At 38.6% G+C, this 22,950-nt stretch overlaps 2 protein-coding genes across 2 annotated transcripts; one reads left to right on the top strand and one right to left on the bottom strand.

Moving 5' to 3' along the window:
* The first annotated feature begins 1,582 nt into the window (after positions 1–1,582).
* On the top strand, positions 1,583–15,910 carry LOC139727299 (flavin-containing monooxygenase 5-like). The gene is made up of 8 exons (XM_071638253.1): positions 1,583–1,697; positions 5,913–6,176; positions 6,804–7,004; positions 9,360–9,415; positions 10,164–10,394; positions 11,779–11,944; positions 12,993–13,237; positions 15,587–15,910. Exons 1-8 carry the CDS (start codon positions 1,583–1,585, stop codon positions 15,908–15,910), a joined length of 1,602 nt encoding a protein of 533 aa, XP_071494354.1.
* A 5,170-nt stretch (positions 15,911–21,080) lies between these two features.
* LOC139727298 (uncharacterized) lies at positions 21,081–21,701 on the bottom strand. The gene has a single exon (XM_071638252.1). It carries the CDS (start codon positions 21,699–21,701, stop codon positions 21,081–21,083), a length of 621 nt encoding a protein of 206 aa, XP_071494353.1.
* Between the last annotated feature and the right edge of the window lie 1,249 nt (positions 21,702–22,950).

The raw sequence follows: 22,950 nt of genomic DNA, 5'->3' as shown, positions 1-22,950 counted from the left end.
GATTGAAACTGTTATCTAAGCTATTCCAAAATCTGGGTCTGTACAGCGGGCCTATCTGGGTAATCCAACTAGCATGAACCAACAACACAACACGAGATAGGTGGAGTTCCTCAGAAAACCACTACCAGCAATCTTTTTTAGAAAAAGAAAGTCTCAAACTAAAATGTTGTCCATGTCCGTTTTTAACTTAACGCATTTAGTGTGAATACCAAGAACAGAACGCCAAACGTACATTTACGTCCTTGTGCATGGCGGGTGTGATCAGTCTTCTTTTCATAAAACAGGTAGCCTCTTCAGTGTTGCCGCTGCTCTTCCAGAGGGCTCTGCCATAATCATTACCCGAACGTTGCCGGTTACTCGTTTATACACTTGGTCTGAGAGGGCCATGGTTGGTAAAAACATGTTAACCAAGCACGTATATAGGCACTGGAAAGGACTCGAACTAGATATCTCCGATTGAAAGTCAGGAGTCTTATCCACTATACCACAGTGCCTTAAACTCAGTGGTGACCCGCTCGGTGTGAATATCGCACATAACATGTTGGTGTGTTCGAAGGCATCCCAGTCACCCAGTCACGTGACCAACATGGCTGAAAGCTTGGAGAACCTGAAGGCACCTCAGCTTCGAAATGGAAATTCGCCATGGGGAGTTTCGAACCACTAAATGGGAACGGGAACTAGAGACTCGTGTGGTAACGGTGCAAGGCATGTTCAAATTCAAATTCAAATTCAAATTTATTTCCGTTTTTCGACAATAAGAATAATATAACATAAATCTCACTTTCTTCAGTGATAGAAATCGTATCAACAAAACAATGTGAATTTAACAGAGTAAACAATACTTGTATACCTACAGTAAATATACATTATAAAATAATGCCTGAAGTAAAATGAAATAAAGTGAAATATCAATGTTGCCATAAGGTGTCTTCAGTTCATCTTCATATTTCGTGCGAAACTATCACAACTCAAAGAAGAAAGAAATAAAACGAAAGAAAACTCAACACAACAAAATACAACAATGCAAACCAAATAAAAACCAAAAAGAAGCGACACTTTTTTCTTTTTGTTGGGTACACCGAAAAATTGTGATTGTTACTGATCATGCTAACATTGTAATGTGTTTGGTTTCCCTTCCTCTATTAATGTTATCTTTCTGATAAAAACGTGTTGAAGAATTCAAGTGCAATATCTGGCGAGGAGGGAGGGTCGAGTTTGTTCATTAGTTGGTGTGTGTTTGAAATAGAAAATGTGTGTTTATAAGGGTACAGTTTAACACTAAAGCTTGATGGAAACTTGAGGGTACTATCAGTACGGGAATGACGACCACGCGAACCGGCAAACGGATGGATATAAACCAGCAATTGTCTCTTTTTCGTGACAGCATAAATATGTGATGAGACCGGTGTATAACATGCCCGCAGATTCCTGTATCTTCACTTTGGCTGCCTGTCATCCAACTATACACTGTTTGCCTGTTCCAATTTCCTTGAGTGGGTTCTACGTATAAGAAGGTGACTTGTAATCGTTACATCATTTTTGTCATTATAGTAAGCTACAGAGCCACTCTCGCAACGCAGCTATGTCGGCCAAAAGAGTTGCAGTGGTTGGAGGGGGAATCAGTGGGCTCGTGTCTATCAAGACGTGTTTGGAGGAGGGATTCGAACCCGTGTGCTTCGAACAAACGGACCAGTATGGTAAGTCACCATAAACGGTCAACACACATGTATATAAAGAGTTAAGTTTGCTTGGTCTTATTTACCATGGGTAAAAATCAAGAACCGGTCCAATAAAAAACAACATTAATAACCCAACAAAATCAATTTACACCGTCGCCTCCCTCTACAATCTAACTACCCATCCATCTTTCAAAAGAACTTAGGCAACTATGAAGACGTAAACCTGGAAACTTAGCTGCGGAGGTCCGTTTATTCCGGAGAGAAAATGGGTCGTATAGGCATAAGAGGAAGTGGTTTCTTATGCTAGCTTTTTGCTTGAATCCGTACGCATAAAAACAAGCAATTGCTTGCAAGCAAAAGTTTTTGCTAGCAACCACAAGCAATAATTGCTCACCACAAGCAACTGCTTGCTGCCGCGTGCTTGTTGCCAGCGAGCGATAAAGACATTACATTATGACTTTCAACAACTATAAAACATTATACTGTGTACAGTGGGAAGTGATGGGAATCAGCCAGTAATAATGTGCCTGACAGTTTGTGTATCTGCTTGAGTGGATTTATGAGTTTCATTTTATAGTTCTGCTAAGTCAGGAAATATTTCCGCACACACTCTCACCTGCCTTTCCAAATACATCATATCTAATCCGCCTTTGTTCTTGTGTTAGCACAGGCGTGACGTACCTTTTGTTGAACCCGTAAGCAACTTGCAAGGCAGCAAAAAGATCAAAGTACAAGCAAAAGGTTATGCTTATGGATCCAAGCAATTGCTTGAGAGTGACCTTTTGCTTGAGAAGCTTGTGCTTGTGCTGAAGAAATTGAGTATATGAATATAAGAAAGACCCAAGTCCATGGAAGACCATTTCGAGTAAACTAAAAAAAAAACTTCATAATGTTTTTTATTTGTCCAATAATATTCTATTTAACTGTGATGGGAAGGCAACATTGTATATACAAATTAGAACATTATATTATTATAACAATTAGCATTTACATTAATTGTGGAGAGGCCATTTTGTGTGGTGGACTTGGGTCGTTCTTTGATTCATGTGGACTTGGGTCGTTCTTTGATTCATGTGGACTTGGGTCGTTCTTTGATTCATATACATGATATTCTGCTATAGAGATGAGAGATGGATGAGAGAGGGCGCTATTATATAAATGTAAGAATGACCCAAGTCCTTCATTCTTACATTAATATAAGAATTAACTCATTCATTTCAGGCACTTCCGGGGGTAACTAGGATTTATACACAAGATGAGTCCATGCATAAGCTACAATTTCCCATGTCAAACTAAATTTGGCCAAAAATTGGACTTGGGTCGTTTTTATATTCAGGTCTTCAATTGCTTGCAAGCAACTGCTATTATTTATACATACGGATTGGCTGTTTGTTGCAGAATTTAAAACTCGAATTCATCATCTCATAATTACTTGCACATAAGCAGAGTTAATTTGATTTGGCAATAATCTACTTTAAAATTCTAAACTTGAACTAATGATGTGCTGATAGAATTTAAGTTTGAGTAAATTTCTACTACATTCTGCACGAATACAGGGAAAATCCGAAAATTGTTACCGAAGCAATTTAATCATGGAGAGTGTAAACATAACATGGAAACTTCTGTGATTACTTTATCGGAAAATGCAATCAAAACTTTGAATCTACTAAAGCTTCATCGAATTGCATGCTTGCGCTTCCAGTGATGATCGCATCTGAGACAGTCCATTTGGATGTGACGTAGATTGCTGTGATACAAACTGTGTCTCATTTCATCATCTTTGTGCTACATTCTATGCTTTCAAAATTTCAAGTCATTACCTCCAGGACTATCCGACAATAAACGAGGGGCTTTCAGACTTTGCGCGGCTATTGTTCCATGCCAACCATATTTGCCTTTAAAGGGGAAGTCAAGACGAGAAAATGCAGCCTCCCGATTTTCAAGATCATGCACTCATATACAAAGTGAAAAATGTGAAAAAGTAAAGGACTGTAAGCATAACTATTGGTCTCTGGCACTAAGCACTTGATGATGAAATATCGGAGACGTACAGGTATCAGCCCTACATTCCATGCAGAGGTATTTTATTCGGTCCCATGCTGTTGTTCAAAAGTACCAGCAACTCTTGTGAAAAGCTTATGAACAACGGTTGTGATGAGCACTGTGAAATTGGGGATTTGACCGTCTGAGGCCACAGCGGAAGTGGATATGAAATATCTTGTCGAGAAATTTTGATGTCAAGAGGGACGCATTATGACGTGCGAGGACATTTTTGGTCTTCATGCACGACGCAAGTTGTCGGTGACTTTGTCTGTGTGCGTGTGTGTGTGTGACAGACACTGTAAATTTGAATAATATGAAAGAATCGATGTTTCTTGTACTATTTGATTGGAAGTGAATAAGTATTATTTGGAAAAAAAAAGAACACCTTCACATGCTTTTGAAAATTGTAGAATACTCCTTCAGTACTTCCGGATGTGAATTTCCCCTTAAAATGAAGCATATAAACGATTTTGCCCTTGATCAGTTAGAATACAAAGAGCAACGTGTTTACGAGAAGCACACTTAGAAAAGGTTAAAGAACCTTAATTGGGCAGTTCATTTCATTTCATATCAGTTTATTTCATTTTATTGTTTCTGTAAGGTACAATATAATCAACTCTGATCACTTTCAGAGATAAACAAATGGTTCATAATAATTAATGGCTGATTTTGCACAAGACAGGTAAGCAAATCATTGTGACAAAGAACGGAGACACTAACGATAATTAAAAAAAAAAGTCAAGATACCATGCAGGAGGATCCCCAGTAAGCCAAGCTTAATATTGGGGCCTCATGCACAAATAAATAAGTGAACAGTTTCAACTAACTATCGACTTACTTAACTACAACAAAAACAAAATAGTTTTACACGACAAAACAGTTACACATCAAAACAGGTACATTTAATGTAGATAGGAGTATCAGTGATGCCTGCCGTTAACATAAGCACTTTTACGAGATTATGTCATTTATGACAAAAGCATTTACCACGAAGTGTGAGCACAATGATAAGTATCGCTTCAGATTACAAAATATTGTCAATTAATAGATTATAAAGGAAATTTAGTCTCATCAGTCTTTTTGCTATTATTCCCTCCACATTTATTCTTTTTTCTTTTTACGACAGAGCTGCCTCGTATTAGTTATTGCTTATGAGGGGACTGCAAACTACAACAAGCCCTGCCTTGTAGCAGTCCCCTTCATTTCCAACAATTTTGATTCAGTAGGCCCTATTTGTCATATAGATGAAAGTCACAGCATCTTTTGTATTTTAGTTTTACAGTATTTTCTTTCATTACAACGTTGTACTGATTTTGTGTAATTATGTGTGTTCAAATGTTTGGTGATAACTGCATTGTTCTTGGAAATGAAATCAATGAAAAAAAAATAGATGGAATACCGTGAGCATTCCTCATTTGGAAAAATTCGATGATGAAAAAATAGATCTTTGCTTTAATGTCTTGTTTCTACTTCATTGAATTTAGTTTTTTGCTTTGGAGACCTCCACGTAAAGTTTACTGTTCGATTGCGCCGAATGCGGGTCGTAATGCAAATAGCCATCGTTAATCTCAGAAAAGGGATTTGATATAAGATACTCTATTTAGCATTCCTTACCAAGTATTGTCCCATGACTGGCTTATACTACACTGCTCTTTTGTTTGGGGGGGGGGGGGGTAGGGGCTGTAACATGGTTACAATAATATATATATATATATATATATATATATATATATATAAGCAAAATAACAAGGCATACCTGCCATTTTCTTTCTACTCTTTGGGTCAATCCATTCCGTTATACAGCTATAGCATTAAACTGTACATTATTATTATTATCACTATCATTATTTTTTTTTTTAATGGGGGGGGGGGGTGAAAAGCATATTTTGTATAATGTCTACTTTATTCGCAGTGTATTACCGTATATCCTAAGAAATAGTCATGTTCGAATGCTTAGTAAATGGTACGAAAATAAGATGACCTTGAATTCCATCCAATTTCATATCTTGGCAAGTAAGTAGATTCTGACAGGGGCCATGCTTATCTTACAAAATTATATCGTCCAAGGACGTAAGCACTTGGCGGGATTCGAACTCGGGACCTCCGTTTCAAAGTCAAGAGTCCCTTATCCACTGTACCACCGTGCCCCCACAATGTTGGGAGCGTGTTTCTTTCAACTCTCTTCTGCAGGTGGAATCTGGGTGATCCGGGACGAGAAACCCTCGGGCCCGTGCCCGGGGGCGAGGATGTACGACTGTCTTATCACCAATTCAAGCAAAGAGATGATGTGCTTCAGCGATTTCCCATTCGATGCCGACGCGCCTCCGTACCTTCGCGGGGACCAGCTGCTCTCATACTATCAGGCCTATGCAAAACGTTTTGGCTTGGAGCGATTTATAAGACTCAACACGACAGTTAAAACGGTGGAGCAGTCACATGACTTCGAACAATCAGGTGATGATCATTGATAAAGAGTTGTTGGCCCTTAAAATGCACGAAACGTAAATAATATATAATGTAGTGTAGATCATAACAATGGGATAGGTAATATTGCAGACAAACGAAGTAATGCATATCACAAGTTTTAGAATTTCACTGAACATCTGAACATCACGTTTTTTGTTTACAAAATGTGATTGTTCTTCCAGGATTGCCTATAATTTTACAATAACTTGCTGTGAAATAGCTAGTGTTTGTTACAGATGTATACGTAGGCCCTATAGTTTGTAGCAGTTTGTAGGGTCTCGTGCATTTCAAGATTACTGTATGCAAGCACTAAAAGACAAGTTTTTTTTTTTTTCTCACGAACCGTCAAGAATGAGAAGGAATACGTTGTGCACGTGAATGCGTAAGCCTTCTACCACTAAACGTTCCACTGCCATGGAACACCCTTCAATAGATTTCATTTTTGCTTTCATTTTTGAGAAAAGGAAGTTGTGTACCTGCACATTTAATCATACTACGCAACGAGGACACAGTGACGTAATATCTGTTTCTGAAAGTACGTGAGTTGTGAAGTATGTGTCTATGTGTGTAACAATCATTAATAAGAGCAATTTTCAATGTTTTTTTTTTTTTCAGGCCGGTGGAGAGTAAGAAGTCAGATGGTGGGACGCGAGGAGCAGGAAGAAACTTTCGACGCAGTTTTCATCTGCACAGGGCGATACTCCAGCCAACATATCCCAAACGTTTCAGGGATGGCTGACTTCAGCGGGAAAATCATGCACAGTGGCGGATTTAAGAACGGTCGGGAGTTTGCCAATAAGACTGTTGTTGTCGTTGGTAAGTTGAGTACTAAATATGCTGCAACAGGACAAAGAATTCCCCTCCTCAATAATAATGATAATAATAATAATAATAATAATGATAATAATAATAACAATAATAATAATAATAATAATAATAATAATAATAATAATAATGATAATGATAATAATGATAATAATAGTAGTAATGATAATAATGATAATAACAATAATGATAATGTCTTATTCATCCAGGGTAGCCTCTTCAGTGTTACCACTGCTCTGCCAGAGGGCTCTGCCATTATTATATGATACATTGTATTTCCGTTTAAAAAAGGCGAAACATAACACGCGTAATGCAGAGTATACAAGCAAAAAGTAAAGCAGAACAAGCTATATAAAATAAAGTAAAAATGTATTTACGAATTAATGTATGATATTGTGTAAGACAAACAATGCATGATTTGCAGAACTGACATTAAGAAGTAAATGGATTGATGGAACAGAGTAATACACTATTCAAAAGAGCCTGTAAACGTGGATCATTCTGTAAACTATACGCTAGTAACATATTCTATCCAAAATTTGTCTATAGTTGCCCAATTGGGCCACCAAAAGATGACTTTGATGGCCGCGGGTTACCACTAATGCCGAACCCTGACACACAAACACACACACACACACAAACACACACAAACACACACACACACACACATACATGTCTATATATATAATTATGATATATATATAATAATTATGATATATATACGTGTATATATATATATATATATACATGTATACATACATACGTATAGATATTGTACAAGCATAATATATTCTGTCGCCTAAAAATTCATAGCAAACCAAACAAATGTCTCAAAAAAGGTCACTGGCATCCGCAGTATTCAGGTAATTATGGAGTCTGTATACCTAAACCTTTATTCACTGTAAAATAAGTGAAAGTTTTGCTCGATTATGGCCATTATAATGGTAATATTAATAGTGATAATAGGCACAGTGTATAATTATATCAATAGTGATAATAATCCTAATAATAACCAGTTCTTAAGAATGCATACCACTATAGGCTCGTAAATGAAACAAACCTCGCAAAAACAATGACCCTGGCTATATAACTTTACACACATCCATGGTTTGTTTTTCTTTTGAGCATTAAGTGTTACGGCAGCAACGTGGCTCCACCCAAATCAACCCCAAATTGACCTTTGAAGTAATTTTACTTCCTTTATACGTAAACATAAAAGAAGTATATAGGAGTCACGACATGGCTATATGCCAATTACGTGACGATCGAGCCTTTATGTTTCGTTCTTTTTTAATTAATATGAATAATGAATAGCAAATACAGGGATCTCAAAGACCACTTTATGTGATTGTCTGTAAACACCTCTTTAAAATTGCTTCGATGTGCTTTAATTGAGAAAAAAAAAAAACCCGAAACGAAACGAAACGAAACGAAACGAAAAGAGAATGAGCATGCAGAAAAGAGTTTAAAGGAGATTTGAATGAAATATCTTCTGCACAATTATTCCTACTACCTGCTGTACGAAAGATCAAATCCAATGTATTACTTACACCTCAGCTGCTCGAGCTCTGAAGCACCTCAATTCCCTCTTTCGATCCCGATGTTCAGCGTGTTGGCTTTTCCTTTCATGTTTCTTTTTCTTTCTTTCCTTTCCTTCCATCATTCTATTGTGCTTTATTACTTTCAATGGTATACCCTTCTGTCAAGTCATGTAATGCCGTGTGTTTCTCCTGTCTTGTTCTGTCCTGTTTTGTTCTGTCTTGTCTTTGTGAACAAATATGTTCACATGAAGAATCCTTTGAGTGGTCCACAATTTACAAGCATGCTTTTCAGTGGACCTCTCAATTCTTTCTTTCTTTTCTCTCCAGACATAACTTTGTATTTTTTTTTTGCCGGTATGCATGTATAATTTTGTATTTGTTAACTATTATCTGCCATGTAAAGTCGAATACATGCCTCTATGTTATATCTTCTGATTCATTTCGTGTTATGTTTGCCGAAAAGAAAGAAAGAATGAAATGAATGAAATGAAAATTCTATTTCTACCGACATGTTAAGTTAAAGATTCTTAACAAATAACTTCAGTTGCCCAGGTGGTTATTCATGGCTTGGTATATCGTGCTTGTCTGTAAAGAGGGTAAGTAATACACCTGTCAAAAACTTATTAACTGCCTGTATAAAGGCGTGAGAGTGAAAAGTATATAGTTACAATTTTATCTAAAGTCAAATCCTATAATGTATTATCTTCTTATTGTATTATTTGAGTAAGTAGTTTTAAATCACGCAAAAACAGCAAGTGTAATTAGAGTCCTCAAAATACTCATAAGTCATGCTTTCTTCTGTCAGGGGGCTCCCATTCGGCTGGTGACGTGGCAGTTGACGTAAGCAGATATGCAAAGCAGGTAATATAATTGAGAATTGATGAATGACAACTTTGAGGGGAATCGTTATTACAATAACTCGTGCATGCGATCCAGATTGAAAGAATGAATGTATCAAGAAACTCATTGGCCATATAATCTTCAGAAATCAGCATGGGAGAAACTTCTTCATTGTTCCTGTCAATTACACACACACACACACACACACACACACACACACACACACACACACACACATTCCGCACATAACATATGTAATAACCACACTAACATCAATGCCCTGTTATATACTGAGGTGAGAGTTGGAAAAATAACACACTACAGTTTCGATCATAATATTTGAATGCTATACCTATAGCTATGTTTTTTAATGTATATGCGTATGATACAATTTCTTTAAAAACCCATTGCATTTGGGCTAAGTTGTTACCGATGGTCCAGTAATTAATAAATTCATTCATTCATTCATTCATGGGTTTGCTTTTAGACCTTTTCCTGGTATAGTCATTATGTGAATTCAAATCATATCAATGCAAATAGGATCACCAGGCATTGAAATGCATCCTGCAGCCACAGGGAAACTGAACAGCCAGTTTAAATACTCTGTCTCCCAGTTCAGACACACCGTAAAGATTATCATCGTCAACTTTTGAGCAGGCCCTGCATTTAAATCAGCCTATTATCACAGGCCCTATATGTAATGGATAAAGTCACATTATTTTCTCCCACATCTCTTCCCCTCCCCCCCCCCCCCCACCACCCCCACCAGACGTACCTTTCAATGAGGTCAGGAACATGGGTGCTACCACGTCAGGGCCCCGCATCGACGCCTCTGGATGCATTCATGAACCGCCGAGTTTTCGGCTACCTACCCGTCAATCTCACACGAAACCTCTTCAAAGCCCACGTGAGTCAACGGATGAACTTGGACGCTCTTGGTCTACAGTCTTCGAGGCCGCTGCTTCGGACGACGAGCGTTATGGTCAACGATGAAATCGGGGTAGGTGAAATAGTGTTGTTAGACAACAGACAAACGAGCGCTGCAACAACAAATCGAACTTGACACAGAGAAATACAATAATATTAGTCACTGAGATTTTTTTAGTAGCACTACTTCACTATATCAATAGATTCATGAAATGAATCGTCATTGTAAAAATCTCTTTTGCTAACTTTCCCTATTAAACAACGCTAAAAGATTAGATTCTTGTTTGAAAACTTCATAATAACATAATGAACAACAGCAGCAAAGAAACAAAACCGCAATTACCCTTGCATAAAATTACGTAGGAATTACTGTTACGAGGATATTCCAAATTATGATATCCATTTTAATTAATGGAGGATATTGAGGTTGCCAAGGCTTATTGCCTGAATAAGGAGAGCGGAAATGAAGTACGATTTCATTGCATTGGAATGCCATTTAAAATCATGATATTGTTTGATGGTGATACCCAGGGAGGAAATCGATGGTAACAAGCTCTTATTCAAGCATAAAAGGTCCCATAAACTTGTAGGATAGTTTGCAGATACACAATACAAACTATTTATATTAAAGTATTGAACGCGCTGACGCCACAAAATTTTATAAACATTACTCGCCATTACGTTCAGGGCAATGCACAAAAGCGCGAACAAACGCAATTCCATGGTTGTGACTTGTTGTTAGAAGTTTTCGACTACAAGTTGTGGTAGTCTTTTTCTTTTAGAACTTGTCCGAAGAATACAGTGATATCTCAAATCTTCGGGCATTGTTATGATAAAGTCAGTTATCACGGTTATGGTTGGACTATTATGATTGCGCTTCTTGATTTCAACTGAACAGACGTATTAATTGAATGACGAAAAAAAAAAAAACCGTCAATGAAAAGTTATTAAAGTAATGTTTCACCACTGCCTCCCCCCACAAAAAGTGTCCTTGACAACTCCATGTGTGGTGCGAAGACTCTTGCAACGTGTGTGTGTGTGAACTTGTATTGTTTATGTTCATGTTACACCCAGAATGGGTTGATTCACGAATGATTAGAATAAAATCAATAAACATCAAGGAAAAAAAAGTTTACATCTGATCCAAGCTATTTGCAGCTGTGTTAAACGCTTGTTAGTTACGAAACGGTTCTTACAAGCATTTCTCTTAAAAACTGAGTTTTCTAGATCGGATCCCCTCCCCCCCCCCCCCCCCACCCATAGTCCCGTAGAAATGGAGTCATAGTCAATAGTACTGAACAAGATTGGACGCTTAGAACACACACACACACAAAACAACTTTTCAACTCAGTGCGATTACAGACATAATTATGTAAACGCGATTGAAACTTTTAAAGTGAAAACAGTGAAACGTAAAAATAGTGTTATGTCAAACATATTTTTGCATTTGAACACAGATTCGCATTTGGTGCGGCGCGCTGAAGGCGAAACCCAACATCGCAAAGTTCACCGTGGATGGCGTCCTGTTCGACGATGGCTCCTCAATTGACCATGTCGACGCGGTTGTATTCGCCACGGGATTTCAGCACAAATTCCCATTTTTGGATGAATCAATCCTCAAACGTGAGTCTCTTGCCTCAAAGCCCTTTTAGTTACCCTCATTTTGAAAACTAAGCCTAATTAGAGTGCACACATTGTATCGTGGTTTTGGCAAATGTCGATTGGAGTGCATTTTCAAGTCCATGCACTTTGATAATGGATTTATTGTTTCTTTCTGATATCTTTCATGAAACTTTGTTTTTTAATTCAATTGTAACAGGGACTCTAAATGTTCTAAATACTAGTAATGATTTCTACAGCCATTACAACGTGACTGAGAGTTCAATAGGCTGTATGGTATTACAAGTGATCACCCCATTTCAAACAACGCACAAAAATTCCCGAAATTAATGGTATGATTGTATTCATGAGCTTTATCCTCTGTTTCTCATGAACTCTGTCTGCTAAAAGTGCTGTGCTTATTGAGCCGGGTTATTGAAGAATAATGTGGTATTTCATAGTAGCGTAAAGTTTTATATCTGTAATATGAGTACGAATTGAGGAAAAATGTGAGATTTTATAGCAACATTAAAGTTTTATATTGATATGATAAGTACGTTTGTCATTGACATCATCTCCTCTAAGCCCGTTCAACAAAATCAAGTATAACAACAGGACAAGCTTTGTAGGCCTATGATCCACTAGGTTTAATGCCGCCCTCTCTCGACACTCTGTCGACTCGACAGATGACAAAATGTTAACGTGGCGGCTCGTTTTCCAAAGTTCTCAACATGGCAAATGTAGCAATGAGCAATAAGTAGCTTTGTCAAAGTATAGAAGAACGTATATAGAAATACATGAATATACTTTTCGTGAAAAGGAACTTTTTCTTTTGCTTCTAAGAATCCTAAGAAAGTTCACGCACTCATTAAATCTAAACACAAAAATGATTTATTCCGAAGAGTAATTGGTATTTATTACGAAGAATCCTGTTTTCAAGTTCACCTCACTAAGGTTAGTTGTGATGACATGGAAGAATAGTGAAAAAAAAACTTTAACATGCTAATGCCTGCACGCTATTACACACTGCGATTTCTTCGCCTTTTGGTGACGTCACATATATCACACGCAGACGACCAGCCAGACCCGGAACTGTACTGGCACGTTTTCCCGCCGCGGCTAGCCCGCCACACAATGGCGATCATCGGTATAGTAGGCACAATCGGAGCTCAGGGACCAGTTTTCGAGCTACAGGCCCGGCTGGCCGCACGAGTCTTTAAGGGAAAAGTGACACTCCCCAGTGAGAAAGCGATGCTCATGGATGTACAGAAGAGAAAGGCTAGGTACCACCACGTCTATGGCAACCAGAAAGTTTTCGTAAGTCTCTGATTGTTCTTACCTATTTTATCTCATTTTCATTTTTTTTTTCATTGTCTAGGGAATGACTTGCCAATTACTGTTAAGAATTAAGGGGAAAAGCCGACACTATTGTTTACTAACAACAAAATGGTATAATTCTTGTAGTCTTATTTGATGAGGCTAATCTCAAGAGGGGATACCTCTATAGTAGTCTCTTCAGTTTTTCAGTATTTATCTTCCATACGGCTCTGCTGACATTGTTGTTATCTAAACATTGCGGGTCAAAGGGAATATCGTGGGGCAACCACGAGGCACGTGACGAAGTGGATAAGACTCTTTATTGACTGTCAATCGAAGGTCCTGCAAGTTCGAATCCCGCCAAGTGCTTTCGTCCTTGGACAAGACGTGTTATGCCACCATCATGTCCCTAGTTCTTGACCCAGGTGTAGAAATGGGTATCTGACAACGCTAGTGTAGGGACCTCTAGTTGATCAGAGGCAACACTAAGACTGAGGCTATAGGCCTACTGAAGATCATAATTATTATTCTCATCATCATCATGATTAGACACATCCCGTCATTGGATGTTATAAAAATGGGCTTTAGAATCTCTGCATTCTTATTGGTCAATGAATTGTCATGCATTGATTTTTACTGATCCACACTGGGCCATACGTCCGGTAAAATCCGAATGCATGGCTCAAGTCTTCTAGAGTGTAGTAGGTGTACCGGATGCATGATGGGGAAAATGGTTGTATTTCACGAATTTACGGGCCCATTTCATAACACAAATGATGCCAAGGCCTTTTTCGTGGATCAGTGAAAATTGGATGCTCTCGTTTAACTTTGGAACAGTCTAAAACCCACTCGCTCCGCTCGTGGGTTTAAACAGTTCCAAAGTTAAACTCGCGCATCCAATTCTCACCGATCCACTAGCTCTGTCCTGTGCATCATTTGTATACAAGCACGAGGTAAGAATCGAACTTGAGATCTCACATTTAAAGAGTCCAGGTTATAAACCATTGCACCACGCTGTTATTTCAAACTGCTTTATACGCAGGTCGTGTAGGTGCCTACAGCTTTCACGTGAATTTAAGCTCTGGCATTAAGATATCGAACACCACTTTCAGATGTTATTCTTGGGTAGAAGCGGTTAAAAGTAAAAAGATATCATGTTTATATCATTGATGGATCGATTATCACTCATTGATTGTGAAAACTACTAGGTTTTCTTCTTGATTCCGACTGAAAGGGAAATTCAGCGAATATTTCTTGTAATGCAATGACAACATTGCTTTATACGATGTGCACATTGTCCATATAAACCACTGTGTAGAGAGAACTTGTGGAACGTAAACATGTTACATGTACCCAAAATCTCTTGTTAATTTTCAGAGTTTGATGGAACTTTTTACTATTTGTTTGGCTTATATCACTTCTTTAATCTTTAAACTTTCTTTCCAAAGTGGAGCATGGGTTGATAGTGCACTTTGAGGCGTTAAAAATATCGGTCGCTTTTCACTGCAAGCACCGGCCCTTTTGATGAGCTCTTCGTGTTGCAAGGGCCTGTAAAGAGTGTGATGGCAAAACGGAAATAGCGCCATCTGTAGATATTTTGAAGTCCATCATCCAATAGAGCAAAACAGAACCTTTTCAGTGACACCTTACGTATAATATCACAAGACAATTATTGTAATTATGATTAGAAATATCCGTATTTTCTCTTCGGCATCTGTTTTTAGCAGTTTTACCCCCAAATATACCCTATTGCAATTACACTGTTCCCAAACATTTCCCCTACTACGCAAGATTATTACAAAAAGCCTGTGGTCACAAAATTATCTTAACAATTCTTGTTCAAATTTGATGGTTTTGCAATAAAGCCACCGCTTAAAAAGGGAGTGAGAGCCATTCAAAATACAAACACTTCAAGAAATGTGATTGTATACAACATGCACAGGACAGAGTGGATCGGTGAGAATCGAACATTGGATGCACAAGTTTAACTTTGGAACTGTTTAAACCCACTTGCTGCGCTCGTGGGTTTTAAGACTTTAAGACTGCATCCAATTCTCACTGATCCGCGAAATAGGCCTGTGCATCATTTGTGTTATAAAATGGGCCCGTAAATTCATAGTATGCAACCATTTCCCCCATCATGCGTCCGGTATACCTACTACACTATACAAGACTTGAGCCATATGCGTTCGGATTTTACCGGACGCATGGCTCAGTGTGGATCAGAAAGAAATCAATGCAAGACAGGTGACCAATCAGGTTGCAGAGATTCTAAAACCCATTTTATAAAATACATTAATGCATATTATAATGAATGCAAAATCTTGTTGCTTCTTTTTTTGTCACCAGTTCCCTCCGACGTCATACATGGACATGCTGGCCTCAAAGATGGGATGTCGGCCCGCCTTTTTAGACCTCCTGAAAACAGATCTGTCCCTGGCCTTCAAGTTTATCTTCGGATCCAACCACCCGATGTTCTATCGTCTGGTAGGTCCCCACGCCTGGGCTGGCGCCCGCGATGCCATTATGCGCGCCCCCGGGAACACCACGAACCCCACGAAGACGCGCACCTGCGTGGCACAGAGAGTGGAGAAGGAGAGCTTTTTCCACATCTTCCACAAGTTGATGGCCTTCGTTGCCATGATCGCCTTCGTTCTGGTGGCCATGTTGTAATGTCATAAAGCAGCATAATAGAAGCTGTAGATCTGCGACGTGAACGTTACGAGAGAAAAAAACTGTTTTTTTTTTTCGTATGCGCAAGACCTCTGATCACAATCGCGTCGTTTCAGTTTTCATGACAGGTCAGGGCCATTTTGGCGCCCGCTCATTTTCAAGACGCAGGTCGAGAGCTACTTGATACCATGGTGACAACGCTTTATTTCTTTGTGTAGGCTGCGTCTTCACGAAAACTAAAGCTTCTTTGCAAAATGACGCAGGAAGAGAGGGGAACGGTCAATGCAACCGTCGTCTTAACGTTCGCGTAGCAGATCTGAAGCACGCGAATGAGCGGAGGTGACGGAACTGAAATAAACCCTTCTTGTTTTGAGGTAACTATAGACACAACTTCTCCAGACTGATTTTGGACATCCCCCCCCCCCCCGAAAGCCATTTAGCGATATTCGCATGTAGTTATTGCTGATCCTGTGGATATAGTGTTCCGCAGGCAGTAGTGATGATGGTTACAGTGCATTGTTATGACCAAACCTTTAAAGAAACTTTCGGGAACACCAAGGCTGAATACATGATAAGGGTAAGGTATGAGAGAGATTGCTTAAAGGCGTTAAAGAATAATATAACTTGCATTGATCAGGGGGGCATTTCATGAAACATTTTGTCAGATGTTTCGTCTGACAAACTGTTAAAAGGTACAGAAATCCTTGCATCTGATTGGCTGACAACAAATTTGTCCGACAAAGTTGTCGGACAAAATGCTTCATGAAATGCTCCCAGATAGGGCCTAACCCAATATTGCTGAAATATCAAGCTGAACAAAAACATTGTGCAGACTTGGTTTACAGAGAAACACATGCACCCTTCCTCTGATGCAACCTACTGCAGGAAAATCGAAGGTATACGCTAAGGTATTTAGGATTCACAGAGGCCGATGAAACATTTTATGTTTACTACACGGTTTTCGATAGCACACTTTGGCAATGTTTAAGTATAATGTATGTAATGTGAGTGCAATCTTCAGTGGACAATGTGACGCAGAAGGATTTCTTTCTTTTTTTTAGCATTGTAATCATGACGATCGATATCCAATGCACAGGTCGACGGCTGTTTTTTTCTTTTTAAGAGGAGGATCAAAAACAGTCAAAGATTGTGGTGTTTATAAGGCTTTGTCACAATAAACACGGTAACGGCAACGGCCCAGTTTGTTTTTTATTTTTATATATGGTGCGCCAAATGGAACCATGTCTGGTTCTGTTAAAACATCAATAATTTTGATACCAAATAACCCAACATTTTACTCTTATGTCAAAATAAATAGAAACAAAATCCCAAGTTGAATATTTATTTTCTAACAAACATTTTGGTGGGAAGACATTTTTCACACCAAAGCAAAAAAAAAAAAAAAAAAAAAAAAAAAAAAGATTAACCAGACCGTTGCCGTTACCGTGCTCGGTGTGCCGAGGCCCTTAGACAACGTTACGTCTCCTTTAGCCTGCTAATGTTGGCTCTTGTCATGTAAAGAATCTCACGGAGACCAAGTTACAGCCATGAATGTTTATGTTAAAGAAAGCGGATAAGCAACAAAAGCAAACAAACAAACAAACAAACAAAAAACACCTTTGCACGGCAGTGGACACAAGGAAAGTGCCGCGATCACTCCAGCTGCACATGTGAAGTATTTCGTCAATAAATTAAAAAAATTGTATCGTGCCATCAAATCTCGAATGTTTAAAACGTATTCAGGGTGCCTCTATTTACACATTAGTCCAACCTAACCATCCAAGCTGAGAATAAGGTGAGATTGGTGGATTTGTATACCGGTACAGTTACGTACAGTACAAAATCAATTGGTGGACATTGTCTGCACACTGTAGGCAAACGTGCAATAAACGATACATAAACCGCACCCCTTATTTTGGACGTTATGGTATTCACTTTTACAAAAATGAAGATTTTTTCAGTATCTGATGCGCAAACAAACACTGAAAACTGGAGTTGTAAAAGGATGAAATTGTCTCTTTACAATTTTTTTTTTCTGTGTGATCGTGATCACCGTTATTGTTTTTCGAAAATATCTTATGTACCTTATCTTCAATCTGATCTTATTGAAATCTTATTGATACAATTGATTCTGCTATTTCAGCAGTTTTCTTCTACGCGAAATCAACATGAACAATGATTTTGGGTTTCCTTTGAAGTGCAATGTTGTACATGTTTCTTTATCATCTTACTTTTGTCGGTATACATATTAGAAGATAATTCATGTTTGTGATCACAACCAGCATATTATGTCGTAAAAATGGATATATAAACTTGATTATGTCAAGAGTAACCTTATACTTGTTTGAAAATGTCACAGAATTTGTATCTTCCTTTCCGAGATGAAACATAAACTCAAGTGTTTGTTATATCCATTCAACATGATATCATTATCTTTAGTCTCTCCATTTCAATGTCCAGTTTCTGCTGTTCTCTCACAGTTTTATTTTAGTCTTGTTTTTGTAGCTTGAAGGGGTCTAGTCGAGTGTCTGCCACGGCACACACCGTTCACCGCCGTGGTCTTGTTCGGATAGAGGGTGTCAGTCAATATTACTGAGTAAATCCCACCTGTCCCACCTGTCGCTGTCTTTATTATTTACATTTATACATATTTTAACACACACACACACACATACACACACACAAACACTTACTCTCTCTCCCTCTCTTCCTCTCTCATTGTTGTTGATATTACTAATATTGCCTCAAACTTGTCAAATGCATTTGATTTACCAAATTTTTTCTTTATTTTATTCGATGATACAATTTCATGCTGCACGCAACGGAAGAGCAAACAAAAATGCGTTAAGAGTTACATTCAGACTTCGCAATTATTGTTGACTTTGATTCCCAAAATTTGAAAAAGACAAATGTACAAGACACGTTATCAATGGAATACATGTCTATAGTTAACATCTGATTGACAGCAGTTAACATTGGTGAATATAATCATCCTTCTCAATCTCATCTTACTCGGTCAAGTGGAGGGAACCTCTACAATGATGTCAGAGCGTAACGTAAATGTGTTTGTTGGTGCATTATCGGTATAGTGCATATAGTTTCTGCTTGTGCGGTTGTGTGTAATAAGCCAGTTCGTAATTAGTTCATGTACACATCGGTACATATGACCATGGTGGTCCATGATATGACCTTTCTTTTTTCTCAGTTGGTTAGGCACTTCTCTCGTTTTCAAAGCGACATAATGCACAAGCTTTGCCCGACGTAACAATTTATGGAATTCATATTCAAACAAAGAATGAACTTGCGTTTAGACCAGGGCCCCATTGCTAGAAACTTTGCGTTTAAACGCAATTCAAAAAATTAAATGCAAGTCCTCCAAATCTCAGGCAACTTTGCGTTTAAACGCAAGTCTGTTGCTGAAAGGACTTGCGTTTAAGCGCAATTTGAGTTTCTAGCAACGGGGCCCTGGTGACCACAATGACCAATTGAAATTTTCAGGAGGCATCCATTTTATTGTTTTGTTTTGTATGCATTAACACAGTATTCTTTTGATATTGCCAAATACCAGGCTTGCTGCCAGGTGATTGTGCTGGCAAGCACCATCTATATCAATATAAGGATACGTTAATAATCATCACATCACAGATGCTTATCTCAGTGAATTAACAAACAAAAATGCCTGTTGGTACAAGTGACCTTTTTTCTGCTCAACTGGTGTATTGTGTGCGTTTATTATTATGTCCACCTGATAGAGCATGGGTACGCTTCTGTCAGGGCACTGTGGCATAGTGAATACGACTCTTGACTTTCAATTGGAGGTTTAGGATTCGAATCCTGTCAGGTGCCTGCTTCATCGGACATTAGTCAACATGTTTGGTCTCGACCAAGGTGTATAAAGTAGGGTAACTGCCAACGCTAGGGGTAATGATAATTACAGGGCCCTCTCTGGTACAGCAGTTCATGGCAAAACTAAAGAGGCTACCCTGCCAGATAAAGAAGATTTCATTATTTTTTTTTCTTCTTCTTCTGCTTCTTTTTCATGTGCTTTTTTCTTCGTCGTGATATTATTGGCCTTACTATTGTCATTTACTAGTATCATTGTTATAACGATTACTTTCAGCATCATTGATATTATTATTATTATTATTATTATTATTATCATCATCATTATTATCATTATCATCATTACTATTGTTATTATCATTATTATTGTTCATACTACCGGGCGGGGACACCCATAATGATAATGATAATGACAATGATAATGATAATGATAGCACTACATTATAATAATAATACACTGTACTAATAACAATACCTGGCAAAGTGGTTGGAGCATTATGATGTGGCGAAACTCACAGAACATTATTCATTCTACAATGAGTATTGATTGTTTGCATTTACACGTAGTTTGTTTAACAAGCGTTAGAACAATTCTCCTTTCAGTGTATATTCAGCTGATGTCTCATTCAGTGCATTCACAGGAAATGTATTAAAAAAGATTGACACAATAAATACCACAGTAACAGACTGACGATTCTCATCATCAGACGATAACTCTAAAGGAAATCTCAGTGTATTATGTCAACATTGTTTACGTTTATCTACAATTTTTGCAGATCATTTCAAATAGCGTCTGGTTTCTCGTTGGCACATTTGAGGATGAAATTTTATTGTGAGAATACAACGTCGTCTACATTCGCATAATATCACGAAGCTTTCATTATTTGCACGATTGAAGTCGCACACAAATCCAAAACAAAAAGTACATACGCAAATCTAGTTCAAGAGTCAATGAGCAAACTATAAAACGTAGTGATATTCCAAGCCGACGAAATGTGCACAAATCACATTGATGTCATGTATTTTTTGTTCTTAAAATTATTATTATGTTCGGCCTGCACAGCGCCCTCCCGCCCCTCTCTCTCTCCTCCTCTCTCTCTCTCTCTCTCTCTGCCTCTCTCATTCGCCCACTCTATCTCGCATTGTAACTACGTATGACTGCTTTAACAATCCGAGTACCAATCAATGATTATTTAGACAAAACATAGGCTAGAAACATATCTCTTTGAAAGCCTATATTAACTGGTCTATAAACATGCAAGAACGACTTTCCTTTGAACGTTAAGCGGTTTTTGTCTTTGTTTCTTGATCAAGCTGCGTTCCCTTATCATCGGTAAAATGGAGATTCTGAGAGGCATCTCTCGGGCAAGACAATGGTCATTCTTTTGTTGATTGCTGTCATTTTGGCAAGCTTTTTCCAGAAATATGCTCTCTTTCCAGCTCCTTGCGGCCACTCGAGGTACGGCAATCGCTGATCCACGTAATAGGCTACATAAAATGGCATGTCCAACTCGCTGACGTGGTCGAGAAAGATGAGCAATACTTTCTGCAGACGAGACATGTTCAAGTGTCGAAGAGACGCACGCACCATGGCCATAAAGTTTGCGTCTGCCAGCGCCGATCGGCTGACGACGAACACCGTCTTGAAGCTCACTTCGAGGTCGTCCTTGAAGCGGTCGAAGACGAAAGCATCGTCGCGCCGCAGCAGTTTATCGCCGAACGAGACCTCGGAGAATGACGGCAGGTGCTCGGACACAAATGGCCTGAGTTGCTGGTCCACCCACGCCCGGTCCGAGTCGTGGCAGCGAATGTTGAGCGTCCTGTTTGCAGGGATCTCTTCCTCAAGTTCTCGGTAACCGCCGATGCGCAGGCTGAGTACGCTGAGCGCGTAGTCCAGCCAATCAGGGAAGAGAGCGCAGCAAGACGCTTGGTCACGTGATTCTCCCATTGACGAAGTAGATTTTGACTGAGCTCGTGCTTTCGAAGATGTGGTCTTCAGCTCTTGTGAAAACTGTGCCTCTGTTTTGACGTTATATATCGTAGCAAGCTTCGGATGACGAACATTGCCGAAAAGTCTGTATAAAGATGAACAAAATCGTACTTTTAGTTTTGACCAAAACAACATAAACAAACAAACAAACAAACAAACAAACAAACACACACACACAAACACACAAACATAATTATACACGATCAAAAGGCACCAGCAAATACTTCAGTTGTTTTAACATGTTCAATTTCAATAAAGTAGAAATATTCTTAAGAGCATGAGATATTGAAATAGACAATTGATCCAAAAACTGATCTGAAGAAGTATTTTTCTTGAAACAGATATTCAGTCTTCAACACGACAAGGTATATCCATTAATATGCAGTTATCATTAGATGACAGCGACCAAAAAAAGAAAAGAAGAACAAAAACAGGTAAGTTCCATATTCAACGACTAACGCAAATAGGAATAGCATGGACATCCCCTTAATTATCTTGCTGTCGGCAAACAATCACCACACGTCAGCACGTGACGGATTTTGACAGAGGATCTATGCCCATGTGTACAAAGCAATTACAGCAAAAATTAAACAACACGGCAAAACAGCAAAACGCAAAGCAAGAATTCAAAGTCGTAACAATGCAGTAGAACGACATCCACACACATGTTTTTGATATAGCTCAAACATATTCCCTCCACCAACGTCCACAAATTTCAATCATTTCTGAAATCTTCAGATATCGCGCCTAGCCCGGACAATGTCATTAAATTTTGATGACGCTGAACGCGGAAAGCTTCAGGATCTTTTCTGACCTTCACGCATGGCGCATTTGCACTTTTCAAATGCCCGTTTTGTCCCTTTGTCATTTCGACATGAATACGTCAGCAACTTTTTTCCTGCTGCCGTGGAAATTATGACTAAATCATGATATATTCTTTATTCACTGGGATATGTAATTTTCAGTTCTTCCGTCAAATCCAGTCATTTAATCAATGCCCGACTCGCGTTGGGAATGAGAGCGGCTTATCAGATTCAAAATTGAATAAGTTCGTGCTTAACCCACCCATTTGAAATATTTGTTGTGTACTTGATTATGATAGCGTGACTGTCAAAGAGCTTTCGACGAGGATCATGCATCCAAAAATAACCTGCGAGATCTAGAAAACGCGCGACTAATATTTTGCCTATATATACGAGGTAAAATA

Source organism: Diadema antillarum, unplaced genomic scaffold, assembly GCF_040938485.1.
Source record: "Diadema antillarum isolate AM-2024a unplaced genomic scaffold, OU_Dant_1.0 seq00000124_RagTag, whole genome shotgun sequence".
NCBI classification, from domain to species: domain Eukaryota; kingdom Metazoa; phylum Echinodermata; class Echinoidea; order Diadematoida; family Diadematidae; genus Diadema; species Diadema antillarum.
The sequence above is the reverse complement of the archived record's forward strand: the minus strand, read 5'-3'. Positions and strand labels throughout refer to the sequence as shown.

Bases quoted from the DNA above. Each gene is read 5' to 3' on its own strand.
- LOC139727298 (XM_071638252.1), bottom strand. From the start codon at position 21,701: ATGGGAGAATCACGTGACCAAGCGTCTTGCTGCGCTCTCTTCCCTGAT.
- LOC139727299 (XM_071638253.1), top strand. From the start codon at position 1,583: ATGTCGGCCAAAAGAGTTGCAGTGGTTGGAGGGGGAATCAGTGGGCTC. The intron at 6,177-6,803 runs GTGATGATCATT...TTTTTTTTTCAG, and splicing joins ACATGACTTCGAACAATCAG to GCCGGTGGAGAGTAAGAAGT. The intron at 13,238-15,586 runs GTAAGTCTCTGA...TTTTGTCACCAG, and splicing joins ATGGCAACCAGAAAGTTTTC to TTCCCTCCGACGTCATACAT.